The 24905-nt window shown below is 39.5% G+C and overlaps 3 protein-coding genes across 4 annotated transcripts in view; 2 read left to right on the top strand and 1 right to left on the bottom strand.

Annotated features, from left to right (window-relative positions):
- Positions 1–389: 389 nt before the first annotated feature.
- LOC112156806 (inhibin beta B chain) lies at positions 390–9773 on the bottom strand. The gene is made up of 2 exons (XM_024289181.2): positions 8733–9773; positions 390–5359 (listed from the first exon to the last, which is right to left on the bottom strand). Exons 1-2 carry the CDS (start codon positions 9115–9117, stop codon positions 4581–4583), a joined length of 1164 nt encoding a protein of 387 aa, XP_024144949.1. The 5' UTR covers positions 9118–9773; the 3' UTR covers positions 390–4580.
- A 3302-nt stretch (positions 9774–13075) lies between these two features.
- LOC112156829 (ras-related protein ralB-B) lies at positions 13076–20270 on the top strand. Of its 2 annotated transcripts, none has more exons than XM_024289216.1 (5): positions 13076–13226; positions 16331–16511; positions 16590–16798; positions 17456–17630; positions 19526–20270. In XM_024289216.1, exons 2-5 carry the CDS (start codon positions 16398–16400, stop codon positions 19631–19633), a joined length of 606 nt encoding a protein of 201 aa, XP_024144984.1. In that variant the 5' UTR covers positions 13076–13226; positions 16331–16397; the 3' UTR covers positions 19634–20270. The 2 variants fall into 2 exon arrangements, with proteins under 2 accessions (XP_024144984.1, XP_024144983.1); XM_024289215.1 differs by having other exon boundaries at positions 13093–13226; positions 16321–16511.
- Positions 20271–21218: 948 nt separating this feature from the next.
- The window catches only part of LOC112156830 (fas apoptotic inhibitory molecule 1), a 5011-nt gene continuing 1324 nt past the window's right edge, over positions 21219–24905 (top strand). Inside the window, exons 1-3 of the mRNA XM_024289217.2 lie at positions 21219–22550; positions 23809–24037; positions 24551–24600. Coding sequence (XP_024144985.1) covers positions 22434–22550; positions 23809–24037; positions 24551–24600 — 396 coding nt within the window. The 5' untranslated portion in view covers positions 21219–22433. The remainder of the gene's footprint in view (positions 22551–23808; positions 24038–24550; positions 24601–24905) is intronic.

Below are 24905 nucleotides of genomic sequence, written 5' to 3'. Positions count from 1 at the left end.
AAACCCCCGCATCCGTGGGGAAAACATGCAAACTTCTCACAGAAAAGTCCCAGGCGGAGCTTGAACTAGAACCTGTTTGTTTTTGAGCAAAAGCGCTAACCTCTGGGTATCCCTCTAATTTTTTTTAATAATTTTATTTAAATGTACGTTTGAATATATATATATTTTTTTTTACTATAACAGCTAAAAACAAAACAATAAAATATTTGCATTATTCAAAGACTGTTTATATTTGTGGCAAAATTAGATTTCTTGTCCAAAACAAATCCTCTAACTTCCTATGTGCAGTCAAAACTGAAAGGAAAAACCAACAAACATCTGCACTTGTGAGAACAAACTAGTCGTTGAGTCATGATGGAGCATCTCGCTAACACAACACGACACACCCATACAACTGGTAATAAGAAATTTATTTTCGACAATTACAAAGACTGAAATATTTTAAAAGCATATTTATATGTTACATGGTCTGTACAAGGATGGCATGTGCTTCTCTCTAAATGATTCAAGAGCTAATGAAAACAAGAAAAGAAAACTAGGAATATTTAAGTACTTTGATGAAAAAATATGATATTTTCCATGTCTTGGTACAAAATAGAAAAGAGCTTGAGCTGAATATTGACTGATATCATACCCTGATACAGTGTTTAGGCCTCTTTATCTGTCACAAAGTCACAACACGAAGAAAACATGGCGGCCTCTTTGGTTCCACAATGCGGTTCATCAGAACAGAGCTCAGGTTCTACAAAAATAGCTTCTTTTCTTTCAATGGCAGTTCTATTTATTTCCTTTTTCTGACTCGAGTCACGCAACTCCTCAGTGCAAATACTCTAACAACCTTTGAAGAATAAGAGATCCCAGCAGCAGGCGAGGGAGGGGGGCGGGCGTCGGACGGGAGGAGATAATAAGCAGGATGTGGGGCTCAGGTATTTGTGAATAAGCGCTACAGACGTGCAAAATAACAGGCCTGTAAACGTGTGCTGGTGTGTGCACACTCGTCTGAAATCAGGGCTTTTAATGCGCATCGCCGCCGGTTGCCTCGCTGCATACCAGCACCCGGTTTTATGTTGCGAGATAAACTTTTATGATGTTTGTATCGTCGAAAAGCACAACAGGTCATTCAGTGTTCTTTGCACAAAGGCCGGCACGTCATGTCTGACAATGAAAACAGGTTTGGTCATCTCTGTGAGTCTTGACGGCGGCCTGTATCCTTACAAAATCTCAAATTTCCAACGTCTCAAATGACATTTCCCAACCAAAAAGTAATATTTAAAGGCGCAAAAGTCAAAAATCAGTAACACATTTTGATATGGAGTCCCTCAGGGATGTACTTTAGGGCTTGGTTAATTTAACAAAATTTGCTTGATTAGATTTCCACTTACCACATATTTTAACATACTTAAAGGTAAGACACAACGTTCATAAACTTCAAAGAGATGGAGACAAATATTTGTAAAAAAATCTGGTATGGAGTACCTCAAGGATATACTTTAGGACTTGATCATTTTAACAAATTTTGCCTAGTTTGATTTCAAATTGCCACATATTCTTGCTTCCTAAAAGGTAAGACATTACTTTTATAAACTTCAAAGAAGTGGAGTTAAATCTTCTTAATAACATATGTTATGGAGTACTTCAGGGATGTACTTTAGGACCTGGTCACTTTAACAAAATTTGCCTAATTTGATTACAACTCACCACATACTGAAAGTTAAGTTACAACTTTAATAACCCTATAATAAATAAAGACACATCTTTGTATTCAAGTCTTTCATAGAGTACTTTAGGGATGTACTTTAGGACTTTGATTTTAAATAACCACATGTTTTAACAATCTCAAAGTTGATACAACTTTAATAAACATTAAAGAAGTTAAACCTTTGTAATAAAATCTGTTATGAAGTACCTCAGGAACATGATTTAGGACTTGGTTACTTCAATAAAATTGGCCTAATTTGATTCTAACTTACCATATCCTGAAAGTGAATTTACAACTTTCATTAATTTCAAATAAATAAAGACAAATCTTTGTAATAAAATGTGTTATGGAGTACCTCAGGGATGTACTTTAGGACTTGGTTACTTAAACAAAATTTGCCTAGTTTAATTTCATATTACCACAAATTTTGGCAACCTGAAAGTTAAGACACATTTTATAAACTTCAAAGAAAATTAGTTACATTTTTGTAATCACAAAATATGTTGTGGTGTACCTCAGGGATATACTTTAGGACTTGGTCACTGTAACAAAATTAGCCTAATTTGATTTCAGTTTACCATTCCCGAAAAGTTACTTCACACATTTTATAAACTTCAAATAAAGGTATAGAGACAAAACTTTGTAATAAAATCTGTGTCATGGCATCAACAAAGGGTTTATTGTATTTAAACATATTTTTTGAATAAACCGAGGTCCATCCATACACATTGTTAGTACTGTCTGTAAATTATTTTTTTTTATTCATTTCAAAAATGTTTTTTCTAGATTTTAAAAAATACATATATTTTTTGAATAAATATTACTTTGTGTGCATTAAACATTTTATTTTTCCTTATGGCTGACTTAGAGGCCTTTAGATGTCAAATAATGGTTTTTGGCTGAGAGCCTTAATAACTTTGGCTTTTTTTAATTGATTTATTTTATTTGTGAACAAATATTTAGCGACATCCAATAAGTGCCTTTTGAAGAACCTAAAATAATCCAGATAAAGTGGCTTCTGTTTGTCTCCCAGTGACCCAGAGCACTTGGTGCTTTGAGATGGTCAAACTTCTGTGTTAGGCTGGGAAACTAATTATAAATATGGTTATACAGTAAGTCAAAAGTTTCAACTCATTTCACCAGTTGGGTTGATTTTTCTTTTTTTACTTTCAGTAAAATATGCTTTTATTAAAAAAAAAAAAAAGATGTGCCATAGATAAATATTTGTCCCAAAATAATGTGAAAACTTATAATGATCTGTTGTGCTTTTAGCATGTAGAAACACTCATTTAAACATTTTTATATTCAAAATTCCGTCATTTATTATTAATTGTTGTGTAAATAAAAATATACCTCAATGATTGTCAATGATTTGCAGTTTTTTAAACGATGTAGTTTGAGTTCATCTCTGCTCCTCCAACCTCCTATTTTGGACTAAAAGGCTTCCATACAGGAAGTTCAGGACGTTATATTTTTCAAAAAAGCCTTCTGATTGCTCCTCCCTCCTGAAGCCCCGCCCATCTCAGCCTGCCACTCTCACATTTCAAGTATTAATGATAGTTTGTCCCATAAGGGCTTTAGTTGTCGGATTTGTGGGTATAGACTATACATTGCATAGCTCACGCGGCATTCGTTTACTTTAGAGAGATTCTAATGGCGCATCGCCGAGGGCTTCTCAAAGGCATTTTCAATCTGCAAGTGCTTTCAAAGTGTGCGTTCCGGGAGTGCAAAGCTGCACCGATATGGCAATGCCTCGCTTTCGCTGAATGAAACAAGAGTTAAGGACCTCCGCCAACCAGACGTTTCGGATCCAAAAAAGACAGGCAGATAAGGGAGATGTTTGTCTTGGTGTCCTATGGTTTGTTGTTGAGATACATATAAAATAAATTAGATTGAAAAAATTTGAAATTTAGTCAAGTATTTTTATGTTTTTTTCTTGTTTCACTTCCTTTTGCTTAAGTTTCTACAAGAACTCTAATCCCAGTAATCCCAGTCATGGTTGTTTTCTTGGACATTAGGGATAACATCTCCGTTTTTTGCCTTCCATTGGAGCAAAAATGTTCTGTTTTGTTGCCGGAAAGGTAAGAACGATTGTGACTGCAGGCCTGAAGTGCTGTTTGTTAAAGGTGGCTGCACAGTTGATCTGTTAGGTAAGGCTCCCTGCACCTTGAGAGAGACGATCCGGTCTTTTTGGCCTAAAGCTACGTTCACACCGAGCATGTTCAAGAACGCTACCTGATACCAGCGCACGTCTACCACCTAGAGTTAGAGTGAAATGTCTTTCAAAGCTCGTGTCATAGATTTCTGGCAAACCGTTATTATCAATTTCATGATAAATTTTCAGCTGGTTGGTCCTTGAATTAAAAGGAACACCATCTGTATGTCACTACCAAATCAGAGTCCAGTCGTGTGTTGAAGGGTCTGGAATATAGAGCCTGAAAATGGTCTTAGAAACTTGAACGCAATAGTTTTAATATCTGAAATCGTGGACCTTTCATACAAAGTGGTTGCTTGAACTCACGTTTCCGAGGGCGGTGTGAACGTAGCTTTACACGTACTAAACAACTCAACCGACCGCAGCAGTATTTTATCTGATTATGCAGCTTTGTAAAGGCTGGACCAAAGTCTTCCTCACCATCTTGGAGATATCTAATGAGAAGCTGATTGTTTTCAAAGTGATTAAGAAGAGAGTGGGATTGAACTGATATGACCAAGAAAGTCAACAAACATAAATATATGTACAAGTTTCTGTGCAGGCATACATGGGGATGTGTAGATACGTGTGGAAGTGGGTGTGTGCACGTCTTCTTCATTGTCCATAAATATTCTATATGCATTTGCTGCTGTAATATGGCGTGCGGTTCTCAGTTAAACTGGGCCCTCACGCACAACCGCATTCGTCCACAATCATGTTGGGTACGTCCCGCTTCACGATGTTGTACTCGTCGTCGAAGTAGAGCATGGACATGGTGCTGAGTTTGGTGGGGATGCAGCAGGAGTTCATGGAGCCGGGGCTCATGCCCCGCATGCGGTACTGGTTCACCACGGCCGTGTGAAAGGAAGAGGCCGATCCGGGGACCCCCGCCATGTAGGGGGGGCAGTTCCCCTCACAGTAGTTCCCAAAGTATCCCGACGGCGCGATGATCCAGTCGTTCCAGCCGATTAGCCGGAAGTCTATGTAGAACTGCTGGCGGCAGCACAGGTCGCTGCTGCCGTCGCACTCCAGCCCCCGCTTCCGGATGCGGTGCTTCGCGTCTGCTTGCCTCGCCCGCACCACCAGGAACGGCCGGTGCGAGTCGTCGTTCAGATTGAGCAAGACGGGCACGACCCCCTGCGCCTCGCAGCCGTCACAGCGCACGTCCAGGTTTTGCCGCCTGTCGCCACCTTTCTCAAACACCAACCGGACGGCGTCCGTCAGGGCGAAGGTGTGCCAGCCGCTGCGCCTCAGCTCCACCCGCTTCTCCACCAGGTTCCACTTGCTGCCGAGGCCGGGCTCCTGGTAGTAGACCTTTGTCGTCACCTTCCGCTTGCCGCGCTCCTCGGTGGGCGACGGCAGCAGCTTAAAGTAGAGCCACAGGGTGGCTTGGATTACCCGCAGGTTCTGGTTTCCCTCACTAGAGATCAGGAAGAACAGGCTGGACTTGGATGTGACCAGGTCATCTGAGAAGGACAAGACAAACACCTCAGTAACTACACCAAAGACTGTATGACCAACACCAACATCTTCTCACTCCCAACTCGTCATATATGGACTTATGGTTGGGGCCCCTCTGTGTCACTTTTGACGTTTTGGGTGTCCCCAACTTGTTGTTTTTTGACATCCTGGTTGTTCTCATTAAGTCAGGGGTCCCCAACCTCCAGACTACGAACTGGCACCAGTCCGGTTCCATGCCCAGTACCACATCCCGTGGGTTTGGGACTTGTGATTTCATTAGAAAAGCCAGCACGTCAAAAAACAACGAATTGGGGACGCCAAAAATGTAAAAGTGACACAGAGGGGGCCCCAACCATATGTCCATTTATGATGAGTAAGGAGTGATAATTTATAGAAAAAATAAATAAATTACAGTACCAAGAGTCAGTGTCACGTTTTGACATTCTGGGTGTCCCCAACTTGTCGTTTTTTTGATGTGCTGCCTGTAACCATTAAATCAGGGGTCCCCAACCCCAGGACACAGTAAAGGACGTGGTAACAGTTTAGAATACTGGTACCAGCTTAGGGTTAGGGAACCTGTACCAATTCGGTCCATGTCCCTGTACTGGTCTGTGTCCCAAGGGTTAAGAACCTGTGATTACCGTAGCATTTACCCTGTCTGTGGCCCGGTACCAGGCTGCTCTCGGACTGGTACCGGTTCGTGGTCTGGTGGTTGGGAACCCCTGATTTAATGGTAACACCCAGCACGTAAAAAAAAAACAAAAAAAAAAACGATGAGTCGGGGACACCCAAGACATCAAAACGTGACAGACTCTTGGTACTGTAATGCATTTTTTTTTCTACACGTTCTCACTCCTGACTCATCACAAATGGACTTATGGGTACCTTCGGGACGTGGTACCGGATGCAATATCGGACACAGAACCGGTACTGGGTTAGGATACCGGTATCTGTCCGTACCGGTCCGCATATCCGGGTTGGGGACCCCTGATTACTGCATGCATTTTCTCCCCTATCTGTGGGCCGGTACCAAGCCGCCGTCGGACTGGTACCCGGAAGTTGTAGACCCATGATTTAATGGTAACAGCCAACACATCAAAAAATGACCAGTTGGGGACACCCAAACGTCAAAAAGTGGCGCAAAGGAGGCCGGAACCATACATCCATATATGAGGAGTTGGGAGTGAGAATGTGTTGCCCAGACATGTTGGAGTAACAGAGATTGTGACAAGAATTTAACCTTAAGCAGGAAATCTTTAACCCTTTAACACCTAAGGCGTCACCGGTGACGCTTAAACACCAAATCTTTAGCATATTGTAACTTTTCAACCGAGTACTGAGCTGCTTTTCTCCTTCAAAATCTACTGAAATTATGTTGATCATGTTAACGATTGAAAAGTTACAGTAAATCGAAGAATACAGTATAAAAACGGGAGCTCTGGTTCTAAAAGGTTGAACACTTTGGTTGTTTCTTGAACTCAATTCTTGGGTTATTTATGTTGAGATGTATTTTTTTATGCAGCTTATGATTTTTTCTTGAGTTCAAATAACCCAGTCTCTTAGTAACCTGGAGTTGGACTTTGAGAGTGAAATTTGTGCACAAATACATCATTTATTGGGCTTGAGGAGGAAACACCACCACATTTTGATTCCTTCACTTCTACCAGACCTACTAGAGATAGTATACCCCTTTGACCCCCCTCCCCCCCTGCAACTCTAAGTGCCCTCTAGCTGCCAGAACATAAAAGTAATTCAGTTTCATTGATGTATTTCTGCGTGTTTAATGTTCAGGACTTGAAGGCGACTCGCCGACGAGCCGTCAGATGAAGAAGATCAGACACATTTATCGGGTTGGAACCCTCAGGATTCAGTGACCGCGGTAAAACCTGGTCAACGGAGGATTTTGGGGTCCACAGCGAGAGTCTGCATCATGTGGTTGTGGATGGGAGACACTTTACACTTTGCTCACATTTTATTCTATAGAAAGAAAGACTAATCTGTTTTTTTCTCACAAATTCTTCATCAAAACAGTGTTTTTGGATGAATTCAATCACTTAATTAGTTTGAATTCTGTGTTTTACGTTGATTTCAAGTTTTTACAAATCTACACGTGTATTCTGGTGGATAAATGTGGATATGTATCCAATTAAACCACAATTAATCATCCAATATATTGATTTATCTATAAATATATACATTTTGTTTGTCTTCTTTAGTCTTTTTTGGTTTTGCTAGCTTGAAATAAGCCAAAAAGCTGAACAAGATCATCATTCGGCTCACCTCACATGACCCCAAGTCGGCCCATCCGAGGCTCAATGTGCCAAAACTAGACTGAAACAGAACTCAATCTGGCAACCCGAACCCAGAACTGGCGGCTCCATCAGAGGGAAGATAATGAGCCAAGTTTGGGAGTTTGGGAAAGTAAAAAGTTGTTTCTGGAAAATGTCATAACTTTCTAGAAAACAAAGACTTTGTGTTCATCTACAAGCATCTCCAGGGCCGTGAGGGGTTTTTACATTTAACATGTTCTCAAATCTGTGGAAAGTTTGTGAGGAAAACCTCTGAAAAAGTTCAAACTTTTATCTGCATAAAAATTCAGTTTGACAAAGGAGTGATTTTGGAGATTTTAGAGATCTATCAGCTTTGGTTCGATTTGATTTGATTGCTTGTTGGTGATTATTTCCTGCTTTTTGTGCTTTTTTTAAGGCAGAAGCAGCCCGTCCATTTGCGCTCAGCATTCAGGCTGCGCAAAAACTCAACCCAAAAGCTGCACACTGAAACGCGCAAACAATCCAAAAGGAAAAACGAAAAAAATATATATATATAAAAAGAAAAAAAGAAAAGCGCACGCGTGTGAACAAGCAGCTATCTATCACTGATCACCTCCTGCGTCTTCTGCCTCTCCAGGCCCAAGAAAAGGTCCGCCTCAGTGCCGGGCGCGCGGCTCCACCTGTGCGCCGCGGAGAGCCGCTCCAACTCTGCGGTTTTTTTTTTTTTGCGCTTTGGAGATCCCAAAAAAGCCTCCTGATTTCAAACTTCCTTTCAGATTAAGCTGAAACTTTAGAAAAATGTTCTAAATTAAAGAAAAATTTATAAAAAGGAGTAACAATGTGAGCAGAAAAATCAAATAACGCACGGAATTAGGATTCAAGACGCGCGCTGAGCGCACTACTGCACACTTCAAACTTGATCTTACTTTATGTGAAATATCTGGAGAACAACAAGTGTCCAGTTTATTGCAGTGCGCCGGAAGCCTCATCATGAAGGATCAATCTTCTAATCTCCTTTGTCTCTGTTGTTGACTCTTTTTATCTGAGGACGCACGTTTGTTCCAAAAAAAACCCCAAAAGCTTAAACCAGACCGTTTGAGTGACGCACCTTTCTCCGCAAAGCTGATGATCTCCGAGCTCTCCTCCAGAACCTCGTTGCTCATCGGATGCCCGTCCAGGTCCGGGATCTCCACCCTGCCGTCCTCGCGCAGCTTCCCCGCGTGGAGCTTCCGCAGCGCAGTCACCATGGCGGCTTTCGGCACGGGGTGCGTGATGTTGGGTCTGTCCCGCAGCTGCAGCCGGGTCAGGATGTGCCTCTTCACCGCCTCTAGCAAGTCCCCGTCCACGCGCCCCGACTCGGCGTCCTCGGGCCGGGCGGCGGCGGCGCAGGACGCACACGCGCCCCGGGGAGCCTCGGTGCCGGGCGCAGTGCTGCAGCGGATGTAGAGGACGCAAGCCACGAGGAGAGCCAGCCGGAGGGGACAGCTACTCATTTTCTGTGTGAGGAAGAGAGGAGGCAGCTTTTCTTTCTGCTCCCAGAGTCAAAGTCATGCACGGACAGAGAGGAGGGATCCTTCAGAGCCGCGCCGTCTCCATGCGGAGCGCGCGCCGCTCGGCTCTCACGCACTCGGATGCAGCTTCACTCAAAGATCTGTGCGCGCTGAGAACTGGGAAATTACATCGTTATATGGATGCGCATCCTCAGCAAAAACCATCAGTCGTCCGGGTCTGTCAGCATATTCCACAGAACCGGATCCAAATTCCGCACCAGCATCCTGTGAGCGCACGCACCATCCTCTTCCTCACTTCTGTCTTTCTTTCTTTTTTTTCTGTCTCTACAAGCTCGAGCGTCCCGAGTGGGAAATCCCGGTCTGATGAAGAAGAGAAGGAGGAGGAGAAGAAGAAGAGGGAGCTGTGCCAGAGAGCGCGCGCAGGAGCCTTTCCATCCTGGCGTTTGTAAGACTCGAGGCGTTGCGCACCCAAAAGTTTTATACTTCACACAGTGGGCGGGGCCAAGCAGCCCTCCCTGAGGAGCCCCTCCGAGGCTGCACGCTGTCAGGCTGCGCGTGTGCGTGGAGCCACACCCCCCCGTCACACAACAAACACCGGCGCGCATGATCAACTGCCAGGAAAACACAGACTGATGGATGCCTGTCAGGCTGAGAGAGGAAGACTTCTTCTTCTGGTTTGTTCTGCTCAATTTGTGTTTTTTTCTTGAAAAAGTCTCAAGAGGCGATACATAAAAAACACGTACAAGAAACTGAATGTTGATGGAACTCCAATTAGATATTAAAACATCTAAAACGATTTCAGAACCTGCTGAATCCTCGGAGTCAGGTGGTTGCTGGAGCCTATCCAGCTACTTTTAAGGCAAAAGTGGATGAGCAGGAAGCATGTTTGGGATTTGAACCTTGATTTGATTTGTTGATTTCAAGCAATCAAACCACAAATATTGCAAAAGTAATACAATCAACAGAGGTTTACATCCATCCCAAGATGTGTCCGGCGTGGGATAAGTAGGCATCAAATGATAGATTGCTTGAAAGGCAGTGGGAGGAAGTGAACTTATATAATCCCACCCCGGCCCTACTGTTCACCCTTCACACTATGAGGTGAGAGTGCTAACCTCTACACCACCATGCAGCCCACAAATTATATCAGAATTCATTTTTAGTGGTTAATTCATCAAAAAGTCTTTAAAAAGTTGCATTTTTCTATGTATTTTAAATAAAGTTTAACTTTCTAACACTAAATTCTCTCCACAGTGATACTGACCTCTATATTCTGACACAAAGAAAGTCCTAAGATTCTTACTCTTCATACTTGGTTCTGTGAAAAGGTTCTTTGATACGCCTTCCTGCTGATTTCTGGACTAGTTTTTGTTTTTGGGCGTCTGGGATCTGCCCTTTTGGGGAGGGGTACTGTCAGGAGTCTGTGCTTTAGTTCGTTTTTTCAGTGTGTTCTCAATCATGTTTTGAGTTGTTCTTCTACTCCAGGTTCATGTTGATCATCCACAGATGGTTTCATGTGTGTTCTGCTGTGTCTCGTTCAAGTTTCTTTATTAGATGTTGGAAACAAGTTTTATGTCCTACACTACCAGTTATTGACGTTGTGAACTGTACAGAGCAGCAGTTGTTATTCTGCTCTTCACATTTTGTTTGTTAATTATTTGTGTTTGAAATAAACTGTTTGATTTATCCCTGACTAGACTAGTACACTTAGTCTCCAGATTTGATGAAAATGACTGAGTTTAAGCTTAATTAAAGATAAAAACTGCTTTTCACGGGTGATTTTTGACCAATTTTTTTATTATTATTATTTTTTTAAGCTTTACAGTCCAAAATGTACCTTGGTTTATACCAAAAAGTACTTGAAAAGTGAAAAAATGACCACATTTTATTAAAATCTTTCTTTGAAAAATAATATATGTTCCTACTTAGAAATATTTGTTTAATAAAATGACTAACGACCAATAAAGATTTAGTTTGAAAATTCAAAAAATTATAAATATTAGTTTTTTTTAACTTACAAAAATAATGAAGAAATAAAAAAAAAAAAACTTTTCCAACTATTTGAAATTTTCAAAAACTATGGAGAAAACTTCCAAGAACCTCAACGGTGCATCAATCTGATTCTACGGGAGTGTTCCAACATCAATGTCCATTCTGTTGTTTCTATCCAGTAATTTTCCTCCTTTAAAGTTAGAGAATGACTGCAGCTTTATCCATGTCGAAGCTTGGTTGACACAAAAACCTGACAGAGTGTGGAAGGCCCTGATTCCTGAGCTCTCAGGCTGGACGATCTCCATATTCAAATGTCCCGATGCGTTTTTTCATGCAACTCGATCCGACCCGCTGAGGTCGAGTGACACTGCTGGACCTTCCAGACATTTGTTAGTAAAAGCTGCCAAACCAAATCCGCCCGTCACGGCACGAGAGCTGCGTCGACCTCTGACCTCTGCTGACTGATTTGACTGAGGAGTCCAGATCCCACCGCCGCCACCAGCGACAACGTTAAAACACAAGGCGTCCTGACGATGAATCTGGCAAAGACTTATGACTTAGAGCGTAAAACTTCAACTCCTAAACAGTCAGACTGATGGCTGCAAGTTCAAACCATCATCTGGGTGAAACGTGGGGAAATGGCGCCATCTTTGGTCCAAACACAGGAACTACAACATCAAGAAGCTGGTCAATTCTACTTTCTGCTATTTATTTAACTGATTTCATCAATTTTAAATATTTAAATGCTTCTTTCTTTACTATCTTAGTTCCTCTTTGGAGTTGCTCACAACTTACTTTCTGTTGTCACGGTTATCCAAAATAATATGGATTAAATTGTGTGTTTCAATATTCAACATCACTATAGAATATTAGATAATAGGATTTTTAAAAGACATAAATCATTTTAAACAGTCTTTCATGTCTTTTGTTAACATGCTGTCTATGGATTGCCTTTCAAAGCAAAGTTTTGACATTTTTTACAGTTCTTCCTTATTGTTTTGTTTATCTTTTTGACAAAACAAAAATGAAATGTCAAAAAAGAATAAGATTTATTTAAAAAAATGAAAATAAAAAAATAAATGTAAGGAATTTGTCATATCATATCCTCCTACTGCAGTTCAATGACTAGGGAAGCTGAAAACAAACTCAAGACCTCTCACTCGTTTTCAAATTCCAGATTTTATAGCTGTAAACAAAAAAAAAAAACACATTTTAAGTCTCTCCTGCTCTCTTTTTGGAAGTAAAAAGTTTACTTTTACTTTGAGAAAAAATGTTCTAACTTGTTTTTTTTTGTTGTTGTTTGTTTATTGAATAGAATAAAATGAAATGTCACAAAAGAATGTGATTTATTTATAAAAACAAAAAAAGAAATGAAAGAGAAAAATGTAAGGAATTCTGTGACATCACATCCTCTTACTACTTTTGATTATTTATAAATTAAAATGATAGATATGAGGGGTTTTTGTTTTGTTTTACATTTCCTTTATTTATTACAAAGAAAAAAATAGATGTCACCAAATTCTTGATTTAAAATTTAAAATAAAAGGAGAACTATAAGGAACTCTTTGACATCACATCCTCATATTACTTTTAAATTATTTCCTCTTTTAGATAATTTTACTAATTAAACGGTAAATAAATTAAATGTCACAAAAGAATGTGTCTTATTTAAAAAAATGAAAAAAGAAATGTAAGGAATTCCGTGACATCATATCCTCTTACTGCATTTCAACGCCTCTACTGAAAACAGATTCAAGACATCTCACTCTTTGCTGAATTCCTGAGTTTGTTGCTTTAAAACTTCAACCCACCTTTAAGTATTTTATTTTCTCTCAATTGAAAAGTTAATCATTTTTTTAGTTCTACCTCCAATAAAATATGTTCTATCTTGGTTCAAAATACTATTATATTCCTGTAATTATCGAAGAGGGGGTGAATCCCGTTGTGAGTAACGTCACAGCGTCAGAGTAACTCCTCTTGGTCTCTATAGACCATCTTTGCAGATCCGGGTAAAGGTGGGGCGCGCAGTCTTTTTGGCCAACTTGTAAAAGTTTGCCGTGTTGGGTTTGCGTATGACCAGGAGGATATCACGGCTCCAGGTGAGTTAGCGCACTTTACCCGGGCTATTTTAGCCCCCTTCGGCCTGTCGCCGCTCCGCTGTGGAGCATTTTAGCACAGCTTCCTCAAAATCTCCCCCATAAAGGGAAGCGTTCTCTAGTTCCAGCGCTCAAAAGTAAGCTAGCTGCCATCTTCGTAACTGACGGCCCGACGAGCCAATAGGAGGCGCCGCGAGGGAGCGCTCGGCTCCCAGGCAGCCAATCAGAGGCGTCCTTGACTTCGAAGGCGGGAAGAGCAGAAGTGACTGATTTCTTGTAGAAACATGTTGTCAGCTGGCTGAGTCAATGAGGAAGCTGCTGCTGCTGGGTGTTGACATTAACCTGCATATTTATTTAGTATTTTAAAATATTAAGCAGGTTTCCCGTGTTCTCTTTCATGTCTGTCTGCTTCAGCTGAAAGACTCAAGTGTTTTTCCATCACAGACTGTGATCTCACACATCTGTGTGTGTGTGTTCATATCAGTATGAGGTGTGAGAGAGATTGCCATCCATAACTGTAGCTGAGTAAGTCTCCAAACAGCAGGAACAAATTATCTTTCATCTCCATAGCTGCTGGTGTCTGCTGGTGTCTTTGTCAGACTTTAGTGCTCTGTGGAGAACCCTCCAACAGAAGAGACCGATGTCATTACAAGCCTCATTTAGTTCTAAAAAGACTAAATATTAATTTAAAGTGGACAAATGACCACAATCAAAGGGGCTACATTATACATCAGGTCAGATTTAGCTTTTTGCTCTGTTTTTTGCAACTTTTAAAAACATTAAAACTTCCAAAAAGACCAATTTAAAGGAAAAATCTGTTTTTAACAAGTTCTTGTGACATTTTGCTGATGGAGGGAATTTATATGAAGAAAATTACGATTAAAATGTAAAAAAAAAACAAAAGATCTAAAAACTGTACGGCTTGATAGCTCCCATATTGCTCGCTAGGGATGTAGTACTGCCACAAACTATCATTTTAATAGTCGACTAATCAACGATTATTTTTCCGATTAGTCGACTAATCGGGTCGTGCACAAAGTGGATGTAAAGCACACATCTTAATCATTAGCTTTAAACTAACTAAAACTAGATATATAGCATTACATGGGAGAATGCTAGTGTGAATGGTGTAAACTGAATTTGGCTACTGAAGATGCCAGTGATGATAGCTGAAAACGCTGAAATTAATAGCTGAAAGAGCTGAAGGTGATAATCAGCTAAAATATTAGTTAAATGCCAAATTAACCTAAAAAAAAAGCCTAAGTTAGCCAAAATAGCTAGCATGCAGCTGAAATATCAGCTAAACTCTAAATTAGCCTAAAAAGCTTAAATTAGCCAAAATAGCTAGCATGCAGTTGAAATATTAGCTAAACTCTAAATTAGCCTAAAAAAACTGAAAAAAATCATAAATTAGCCAAAATAGCTAGCATGTAGCTGAAATATTAGCTAAATTCCTAAACAGCCTAAGAAACAAACAAAAAAAGCTTAAGTTAGCCAAAACAGCTAGCATGTAAACTGAAATATTAGCTAAATTCCAAAATAACCTAAAAAACAAAAAAATCCCAAATCAACCGAAATAGCTTGCATACAGCTGAATATTAAACTCTAAATTAGCCTGAAAAAATGCTGAAGTAGCCAAAATAGCTAGCATGTAGCTTCAATATTAGCTAAATTCCAAAATTGCCTAAAAAACATTAATAAATGTCAAAATAGTCCAAAAAGCTAGCATAATGTCATTATTTCTTTCAACTTTATTACACTCTGACCTTATATAATATAAAGGAAGAATTAATTGACAATTAAATTAGTCGTCGACTATTTTAATAGTTGATTAGTCGTCGATTAGTCGACTAATCGTGGCAGCCCTATAGCGATTTATCGGATCACAAAACTCACTGTCGGGATCATTAAAAAAAGTGAAAAAAAACAAGAAAAAAAAGATTAAATCCCAAAATTAATGTTTTGAAAAGCTCCAAAACATATATTTGATACCAAAAATATAAAGTACTTCAGTATACACTCACACACATATATTACAACAAAACGTTTTTTGATTTGGTGCTATTTATAAGATCAGAGCATATTTGTACTTTGAAAATAAACAAAATGCTAAAACGTGTCATTTCTGATCACATTTACACGTCTTGAGAGCAAATCTACACAAACTGAGAAAAAAGAATGGTTAAAAATAGTTTTGAAAATACCAAATCTATCTGGGCTAATGTCCTAATAAAATCTTAAATATAACAGTTAAAACGAAACTTAAAATTATTAAGCTGTTTTATTGAAACTAACTGTGGGAACATTCAAATATTTTAATTAATAATTATTATCGGTAGAACATTTGCAGGCGAGGCACTGCCCTGCCCGCTTTTCCAGGTGATTTATGACACCTTTTGCTTGCCATACTGCCCTCCCCGACCACACGTCCTTGTTAACAGACGGAGCAGCGGCTTTCTCCTGCCACAGCGCGGGAAAGCTGCTGTTCCTCACTGACTGTCTGAACGATTTCATGAACCCAGGCACCGAGGCTTTTATTCAGCTCTTCAAAATGAAACCTGATCTGTCAGTATCCGTGTCCTCCATGACGAGGTCGAGAAAAGGTTTTGATGGAAGTTCCTCCCACGTTAACGGACTTTTGGATAACCATCAAAAAGCAACTTTGACGTATGTTAAAACAAAGATGGTACAGAACAGGAATCTCACGCCAATTGCATTCTGTGTGAACGGACAGTTGGTTAAAATAATGCACACACAAAACACTTAACGGTGGCCCTAAAGGGCCAAAACACTGTATGGTCACAACACTTGAGGGTCACAACACTTCTTTATGGTCACAAGTCACAGGACTTCTTTAGGGTCACAACAAAACACTTAACGGTGGCCCTAAAGGGCCAAAACACTGTATGGACACAACACTTTAGGGTCACAACACTTTAAGGTCACAACAGAACCCTTTACAGTGGCCCTAAAGGGTCACGACACTTTAGGGTCACAACACTTTAGCCTTTCTTTTTATCTTTGTTTTCATGGATTTAAGCCGAAACTTTGTGTTGAAATATCTTGATTTCTTTTCTCCTGGTGGATCCTGATCCAGTCTCCTCCAGCTCCCTGCGGATCTCTGGTTTTGGGATTGAAGCTGTGAGCTGTAGAACTCCTCCCTAAACCAGAGCCATGGCTACTGGTAAGAACAAGAACCAGACCTCTCTGGTCCTCCACAAAGTCATCATGGTGGGCAGTGGCGGCGTGGGGAAGTCGGCGCTGACGTTGCAGTTCATGTACGACGAGGTGAGCCGGTGGTCACGACCACCTTTCCCATAATGCCCCCCTCTGTCTCCCGTCACACCTTCTGCTCTGCGTGTGCAGTTTGTGGAGGACTACGAGCCGACCAAGGCGGACAGCTACAGGAAGAAGGTGGTGCTCGATGGCGAGGACGTGCAGATTGATATCCTGGACACGGCGGGGCAGGAGGACTACGCCGCCATCAGGGACAACTACTTTCGAAGTGGCGAGGGCTTCCTGCTGGTCTTCTCCATCACGGAGCTGGAGTCTTTCACGGCCACGTCGGAGTTCAGGTCAGTCCGGTTTTTTATTTCCTTCATAAACGTCCTCCATCATCATAAACATGTTATAAACACAATTTTCATTCTTTAAAATTCATGTTTTTCAACATAAACAAACAAATGACACATGTTTCCGACTTCAGGATCAAAAATGTGTTTATTTTTACATCGATAGACTCATTTGTCTCGTTTCTTTAGTTGCTTCTGTTTACCAGAAGGTGACAAAGTGGCTGTAAAAGCTGAATCCGACTGAGCTTCTTTACTGACACGTCAGGTGTGTGAACTGACTGTTACCATACAGGTTTTTCTATACGGATTGCAAACTGTTCTTTTCTATTTCCTGTTTTGTTTACACAAACCTGTTGAAAGTGGTGGGAGGAGCTTATCCCCCCCCTAAAAAGCTTTGCAGAAACGGGAGATAGTTATCATTTCAGGGCAAAGTTCAGCACCACTATGTTACGCTGCCGTTTGGGATCCGCCCACACCTGTGCTGTAAGGCTGTTTACAGAACTCCATACCTGGAGGAGCTTCCTCTACAGATAGCTGTTGGTTTATGTGAATCCCTCCATCAGCAGACTCGGATACTCAGCCTTTTAAAACCCTTTAATAGTTTAGTTTCAACAGATGGGATCATGGGAGTCACCAGGAGGTCCTGTGTGTGTCCGTTAGGGAGCAGATCCTGCGGGTAAAGGAGGAGGAGGCCATCCCTCTTCTGGTTGTGGGGAATAAGTCGGACCTGGAGGACCGGCGGCAGGTCACTGCAGACGAGGCTGCGAAGAAGGCCGGCGAGTGGGGAGTCCAGTACGTCGAGACGTCGGCCAAGACGAGAGCCAACGTGGACAAGGTGAACCGCTGAGACCTCTGAGTGATTTTTAGGGGGCAGTCCGGAACAGTTTATTTAGAGTAACTACATTTTAACAATTTAAAACTGGAAATTTCGTCACCAATAGAAGTTGAAATTTGCACTTTGACCATTTATTAAATTTCCATAATTCCAAAGAATTCTTCATGAGGAAAAGCAGCTTTGCATGGATATGCGACACTATTTTTAGGCAATTTCCATATTCCAATGAAGTTAAACAACTGATTCTGAGGCTTTTCGTTAATACGTAACTATTTACGTTCATAAAATGTTACATATATATATGGTACATATGTATGTAACACTTTACGTTTGTAAAGTGTTACATACATACGTGTTACTTACTTATATACATTACATACGTTACGTACAAAACACTTTATAAACGCAGTGTTACACATATATGTTACGTATGTATGTACGTATGTAACGTATTTATTTAACATTTTAGTTTTATAAAGTGTTACATATATATGTCTTATGTATGTTACATACGTTGCATATATTCGTGTTACTTGCTTACCTTGCGTACATACGTATGTATCACTTACACAAGTAACATTTTACATTAGTAAAGAGTTACTTATATGCGTGTTACTTGCATATGTTACATACCACATATAAATGTAACACTGTTTGTAAACCAAAACATTAATATGTTGCTTTTGTGCATTACATACGTTATGTACATACGTAAGTAACACCTTAATATATAACACTTTACATTCTTTAAGCTTTACATATATGTGCCACTTACATGTTGCATTCATGCATACGTACATGCATATGTGTAACGCTTTACGAACGCAAAGTGTTACACATACACGTTACATACGTTACATGCAAATGTAACATACATTACGTATCACGTATATATGTAACACTTTAGGATCGTAAAGCGTTACATATATTCGTGTTACTTGCTTATGTTGCGTACGTTTTGTATATATGTAACACTACGTTCGCAAAGCGTTGCATATATATATGTTACTTGCATACGTTACGTACGAACATACGTTACGTATCACGTGTATATATATGTAACATTTACGTTCATAAAGCATTAAATATATTCGTGTTACTTGCTTATGTTCCGCACGTTACATATATGTTTTACTTGCATACGTTACTTACAAACGTACAAACATACGTTACGCATCATGTATATATACATAGCACTTTACGTTCATAAAGCATTAAATATGTTTGTGTTACTTGCTTATGTTACGTACGTTACGTATAGATGTAACACCTTACGTTCATAAATTGTTACATACATACGTTACGTACAAACATACGTTACGCATCACGTATATATGTAACACTTTATGTTCATAAAGCATTAAATCTATTTGTGTTACTTGCCTACATTATGTACCAACGTATCACGTATATATGTAACACTACGTTTGTAAAGCGTTACATATATTTGTGTTACTAAAGTACGTTATGTACATAAAATATGTTACATGCATAGGATGGTAAAGTTAGTTATTAATAACTACATGAATATCGGTGAAAAGCCTTTTTTTACATTCTGTTGACTTTACTCGTCAGCCTTTTATGCAACTTCCGTTACCTGGAGAAAAGCCCCCTTGTGTTCATCCCGGAGGTAAAAGCTTTTGCAGTCATCATCATTCGCAGTTATCGTAACCCAACAGATTCTAGTGCAAAGAAAAGCAGCGTTGCAACAAAATGCAATTCTGTACAGAGAAAAGCAGCTTTTCTCTGCATCACAATGAGCAGAGTCCTGTAAACGCGTGAAGATTTAGGATACGTCAAAGAGCGTGCGCTATTTAGGTTAGCATAAATGGTTTCTGCTGTCGTTGGAGTGTAAAGACAGAGACGTGTTTGACGCTCACCACTTCTCCTGGCAGGTCTTCTTCGACCTCATGCGGGAAGTCCGCAAGAAGAAAATGTCGGAGAGCAAAGACAAAAACGGGCCGAGCGGCCGGAAGAAGAAGAAGCACTGTCGCATCCTCTAGCTGCAGGTGGCGCCAGAGGTGCAGCAAAGAGACAGACTGACCCGACTCTCCTCACCAACCTCACAGACACGCCGCCGCCGCGTCTGTCTCTGCTTCCTCTTTCGGAACCGAGGACAGGAAGTTCCAGGGAAGACGGACTGCTTCCTGATTTGTAGGAACCTACAAGCTGAGCGGGCCGGTTCTCGTCCCCGAGCGTGTCACATTCCTACAGCCTCACTGCCAGTATCAAACACTTGCTTCCCACCAAATCCTCCCTCTGAGCCTCGTTTAGAATCAACATTCAAAGGGAATTTGATCTGTAATCCACTGTTTTCCTGCACGCCTTTCTCCTATTTATGATGTTTGGGCTTCTCGGGAACTTTCTTGATGATAAACACACTCACACCTGCTGCTGCTTGAACTCACTCACAAGCAACAAAAGGCTCTTCTTTTGCTTTTGTTTTTGTTTATTTCCCTCCTAAACAGTCAAAAAGTATGCTTTTACTTTGATAGGACCTCCCATTTTACATGCTTTTCTGATGGAAATCATGATATATATTAATGATTTGCCAAAAATGTAAAAATGTTCTGACGAAACCAATTCTTCATGTGCAATTTTTTTGTTAATTGTTTGGATTAAATAATCTGTACAAATCAATCTATGTATACTTCTTTTTTATTATTTTATTTTGAAAAAAATGTTTATTTCAGCAACGCTACACCTTCAAAATAGTGTTATTAATAATGTAAATAATATATATCAAAGTAATGAACAACAAAAAGGAACAAAATGATTTATTCTGCATTTAAAACAATTGGTAATCATTTAAAAATATATATTTTTTAAGATTTAAATTTTACGTTTTGGTTTTATACATGCAAAATTTTTGTTTGACCCCAAAATCCGTACTTTTTGACGTTTTGACAACTGCAATTTTTTTTTAATTTTTATTGTTTTTTTTTTTAAAATATTGAGATTTTCAAAATAAAAGCACAAGTAAATAAAATAAATAAATCCAGAAATTGAGCAGGTTTTCCATCGGCTGACCAGCAGGAGGCACTGTAACATTTCAACATAAAGTCGCTCTTTGACTTCTTATGAATCAGTTTATTAAACACATTAAAATGAGGCTCAAAGATCCATTTTTTTACTCCAAATTTTTACTAAAGAATCGAATTAGAAAGAAAAATGACCAGAAACTGTAATATTAGAATAGAATTTTATTTCAATCCTTTTTGTCGCCAACAGCACTAATCAGACTGACTTTAACCAAATAAAAAAGACAAATGTTTTTCATGATCAACATTAGTCAGGTTAAGCTTTCAGACTTCCTCCTGTCAGTCAGTAGCAACGCGTTTGCCGGTGAGCGAAGAGATCGAACAGATAAACACGTGCCATCCTTCACAACCAGGTCACCACTCGAACAATCAAGAACACACAAACAAATAGATCTAGGGTGAACCACAGCGAAAGCTGAACAAAAGCATCGTTAGTCTGATAGACTCACAGAAACATTTAAAATGCAGAAATTCTAGTGACAGTTGTAGGAAGCTCGTGTCATGTGACTTCTCTATTCCGATATATGAAAGACGAGGTGTCATAGAATTCTGGTCGGACACAAATATTAGCTAAACTCCAAATTAGAGTTTAAAAAACCTTAATAAATGCCAAAATAGTCAAAAAGATATATAAAGATTTGTTAGCTAACAGAGGAAATTTAGCCTTTTAACACAGAAACAATGCTAACTTCTGACGAGGCGTAAAAGGAGATTTTGTTTTATTTTTGCACAAATTTTAGCCAATTAGAAATAAAAAAATATTGTTTAATCAGTCAATTTAGATTTGTAATAACGCTGTTAAAATGTTGTACTTTTAGTCAAAAAAATCTTACATTTTTATATTCCTGATTTTGAATAAAGTAAATATTTGTACTTTCAAAATAAAAGCCTCTCTTTGAGAGTAAATTTGTGTGCAAAAAGATAAACATAACATGTGGTTTCACAGTTTGTAATTCAAAACAGATTGATAATCATTATGTAAATATATAATACCAATAGTGACATTTGTGTATGAAAACATGGTGTAGGTAGCTGTTAATGTGGGCCTGCTCTGATGAGCTCAGTTCCTTTCTTTTCTTTTTTTTTAATTGAGCATCACCATAATCCCAAAAATTACATTTCCAAGTTAGGATAGTAAATATTTAATTCAGATTTAATTAAAAATTATGATCTCACTTAGTAAATTTAGTCTTTTAATCCAATGCTAACTTTTGACAAGATATAAAAGGTGATTTTGTTTCGTTTTCATACAAATTCGTGCCAGTTAAAATTAATGTCAACTTGAGTGAAAAAAGATAAAACAAAAAATGTGTGGCTTCATTATTCGGAATTTGAAACATATTAACATTAATAGTGACATTTGTGCATTAAAGCATGGCAGGAGAAGCTGATGATGCGGGCCTTCTCTGTTGATCTTAATTCTCTTTTCTTTTTTTTTTTTTTATGAAGCATCACCATCATCACATAAATTTGGATGGTAAATAATAAACTCAGATTTGATTAAAAATTGTTAGATAATTTGATTTTCTTTCAAAATAAAAGTCCCTCCTTCACATGTTGGGTTTGGCAGACATGGCCTCCTCCAGGATGACCCTCAGCCCTATCCCGATCATCACGAGCACGGCGGCGCGTTCACGTAAGCCTCTTACAGTAATGCTCCTCTTGCTGAAGCGGCAGCCAGTCCTGAGGAAGCGGCCGGCTCCGGGGCAGGCATGAAGCTTCACCTGTGAGCCCCCCAGACCTCTGCCCCGCAGAAGCAGACATGCTGGGGGGAGACGTGGTGGCTGTGTGGGAGGTAGCCCTGAGCGATGGGGTGTACAGGATTGAATTTGCTCACGGAACCACCACCGGGAAACGAATCGTTTATGTGAACGGGAAGGTAAGACTGAGCGCAGTAGACACGGTTTCATTTAACTTTAACCTTTGAGTCAAGTGTCACATATTTTCTCAAAAACAAATTTTGTAACAGTTAGGAGCACAAAAAGTCTTTTTATAAATTTTTATCTGTGATTTTGGCGATTAAGATAAGGGGTCTTATAACCAACCCCTGAGGCACTCCCCTGCTTTCTGCTGACACAAGCAGAACTCAGATTAGCAGTTCGAGCAACTGCTGCTTTTTTATCTCACGAGAATAATTCATATTCTCTATTTTTATTAATTTAAAACCATTTAAAATCTATTTCACCAAACTGAGCAGAACCAGTGTAGCCGTTTTCTGAAATGACACAGCAAAAACAATCAAGCTAGCTGCTGTAGCTAGCTGTTTGCTCTTTAAAATATGTACACATTGAATAATAAATATTGATCCCAATGAGGAGTTTAGATGATACAAGATTAGGTTTTAAAATTAAATCACATTTTAAGGTTTTTTTTTTAAAAATATATTTAGCTAACCATTTTACATTTAAGCTAGCATAGTTAGCATCACTAACTTTGACGTTTCATGGACTTTGTTAACAATAAAAACATCTTTATCTTTTTTTATATATATTAAGTTGTTACGTAAAGGAGGTACTGAATCAGAGAATTATCAAAATATTATATTTGACTGGAGTCAAAGTTACAAAGAAGCAACAAAACTTTTTATATTTGTGGGGACAAACAATTACTTTGATACAAAATGCTGTTTCTCTGATGTCCATCAATGACTAAAATAGTGATTTATTTATTAATTCTCAGCTTCTGTCTAGAGTGATATAACATTACTTCCAATGTTTTATGGGTTATTTCATGGTGTGTTTTTAATTTGGGTTTATAAAAATCACCGTGGGTGATACAGCACCATCTACTGGTTGAGCCCTGCAACTGCATGTAGAGTCAAGGAGAGAAAATGTAAAAATTCAAAATTTTCTTTAGGATTTTATGATAAATAGCTGCTCATCAAAAATCTTCGTATATGATTAGATTAAACTTTACCCTCTAATATGATTATTTAGTCATTTTGTTTTCATCTTTTTTTAGGCTACCTTGATTAAAAGGCTAAAAGTAAACAAATATACAGAAATATTAGATACATTTTCACAATATTTATACCACTATAGAAGCAGACATTGTTGATGGTGTTCCTCTGGGTTCTATTTTAAGAATTTCATAATTTTTTGTTTATGTTATATCTTTTCTTTTATGTCTTTTAACAGGAAGTTGTGAAAAAAGACTGGATGTTCAAGCTGGTCGGGAAGGAAACCTTTATGATCGGAGGCTCCAACATCAAAGCCACCATCAACATAGAAGCTGTCAGCGGCTTTAGTTATGAATACTCACTGGACATCGACGGGAAGAGTTTGCAGAAGTTCGTAGACGACAGAGCCAAGACCACAAAGACCTGGGTGTTCCAGGCGGACGGGACGGACTACAGGGTGGTGCTCGGTGAGTCTCATTCTACATCGCTGGTTATGGGAGTCTACAGCTACAGTATTTCTCTACAATCTTAGGTAAAATTTAATTTTAAACTATTTGGAGAGCTTTCAGAAGAAAAAGTTGCAAAGATTAGATAGAATGACTGTATAAAGAGCAATGGACGGAGCGGGTGTGATGTCACGCATTGAACGTGTCTTACTTTGAGCTCCAGTGAAATGATGCCAATTCGGTCTCCATTTTTCTATGATACTAGATAACAGTGATTGGTCAGAGTCAGTCTAAGTCATGTTGCTATGGCAACTGCTGTCACCAATCAGGAGTGAGCTTGTTCAAAGTCTACGCCTCCTCCAGTAAAAGTGGCTCAAAAGAATCTGTGAATATTTATAAAAGTCTATGGAGTTTTGGCTTCTTGGAACCAGAGGGTAATTCCAGTTTGGAACGTGTGGGAGCTCTGTCCAGTTCTTTATATACAGTTCATAGTTAGATGCCTTCAAAAATCTAAAATGTTTCTTTTTCTCACAGAAAAGGACACTGTAGACGTTTGGTGCAACGGACAGAAAATGGAAACAAGGGTAAGACTTCACTTAAGTTGTTGGAGGGAAGAGTGTCCCAAACAGAAAATGGACTACAAATGATACGACCTATTAGGAATGTGTCCATCCATCCATCCATCTTCTTGACCGCTTCTTCCCTTACGGGGTCGCGGGGGTGCCGGAGCCTATCCCGGCTACTGAAGGGCGAAGGCAGGGTACACCCTGGACAGGTCGCCAGTCAGTCGCAGGGCCTAGGAATGTCCATCCATCCATCCATCCATCTTCTTGACCGCTTCTTCCCTTTCGGGGTCGCGGGGTGCCGGAGCCTATCCCGGCTACTGAAG

Source organism: Oryzias melastigma, linkage group LG2 (genome assembly GCF_002922805.2).
Source record: "Oryzias melastigma strain HK-1 linkage group LG2, ASM292280v2, whole genome shotgun sequence".
NCBI lineage: Eukaryota > Metazoa > Chordata > Actinopteri > Beloniformes > Adrianichthyidae > Oryzias > Oryzias melastigma.
This window is presented reverse-complemented; position numbering and strand designations above follow the sequence as displayed.

Excerpts from the sequence above, each read along its gene's own strand:
- LOC112156806 (XM_024289181.2), bottom strand. The coding sequence starts at position 9,117 with ATGAGTAGCTGTCCCCTCCGGCTGGCTCTCCTCGTGGCTTGCGTCCTC. Across the intron at positions 5,360-8,732 it reads CATCAGCTTTGCGGAGAAAG|ATGACCTGGTCACATCCAAG; the intron begins GTGCGTCACTCA and ends TGTCCTTCTCAG.
- LOC112156829 (XM_024289216.1), top strand. The coding sequence starts at position 16,398 with ATGGCTACTGGTAAGAACAAGAACCAGACCTCTCTGGTCCTCCACAAA. Across the intron at positions 16,512-16,589 it reads TGCAGTTCATGTACGACGAG|TTTGTGGAGGACTACGAGCC; the intron begins GTGAGCCGGTGG and ends CTGCGTGTGCAG. Across the intron at positions 16,799-17,455 it reads ACGGCCACGTCGGAGTTCAG|GGAGCAGATCCTGCGGGTAA; the intron begins GTCAGTCCGGTT and ends TGTGTCCGTTAG.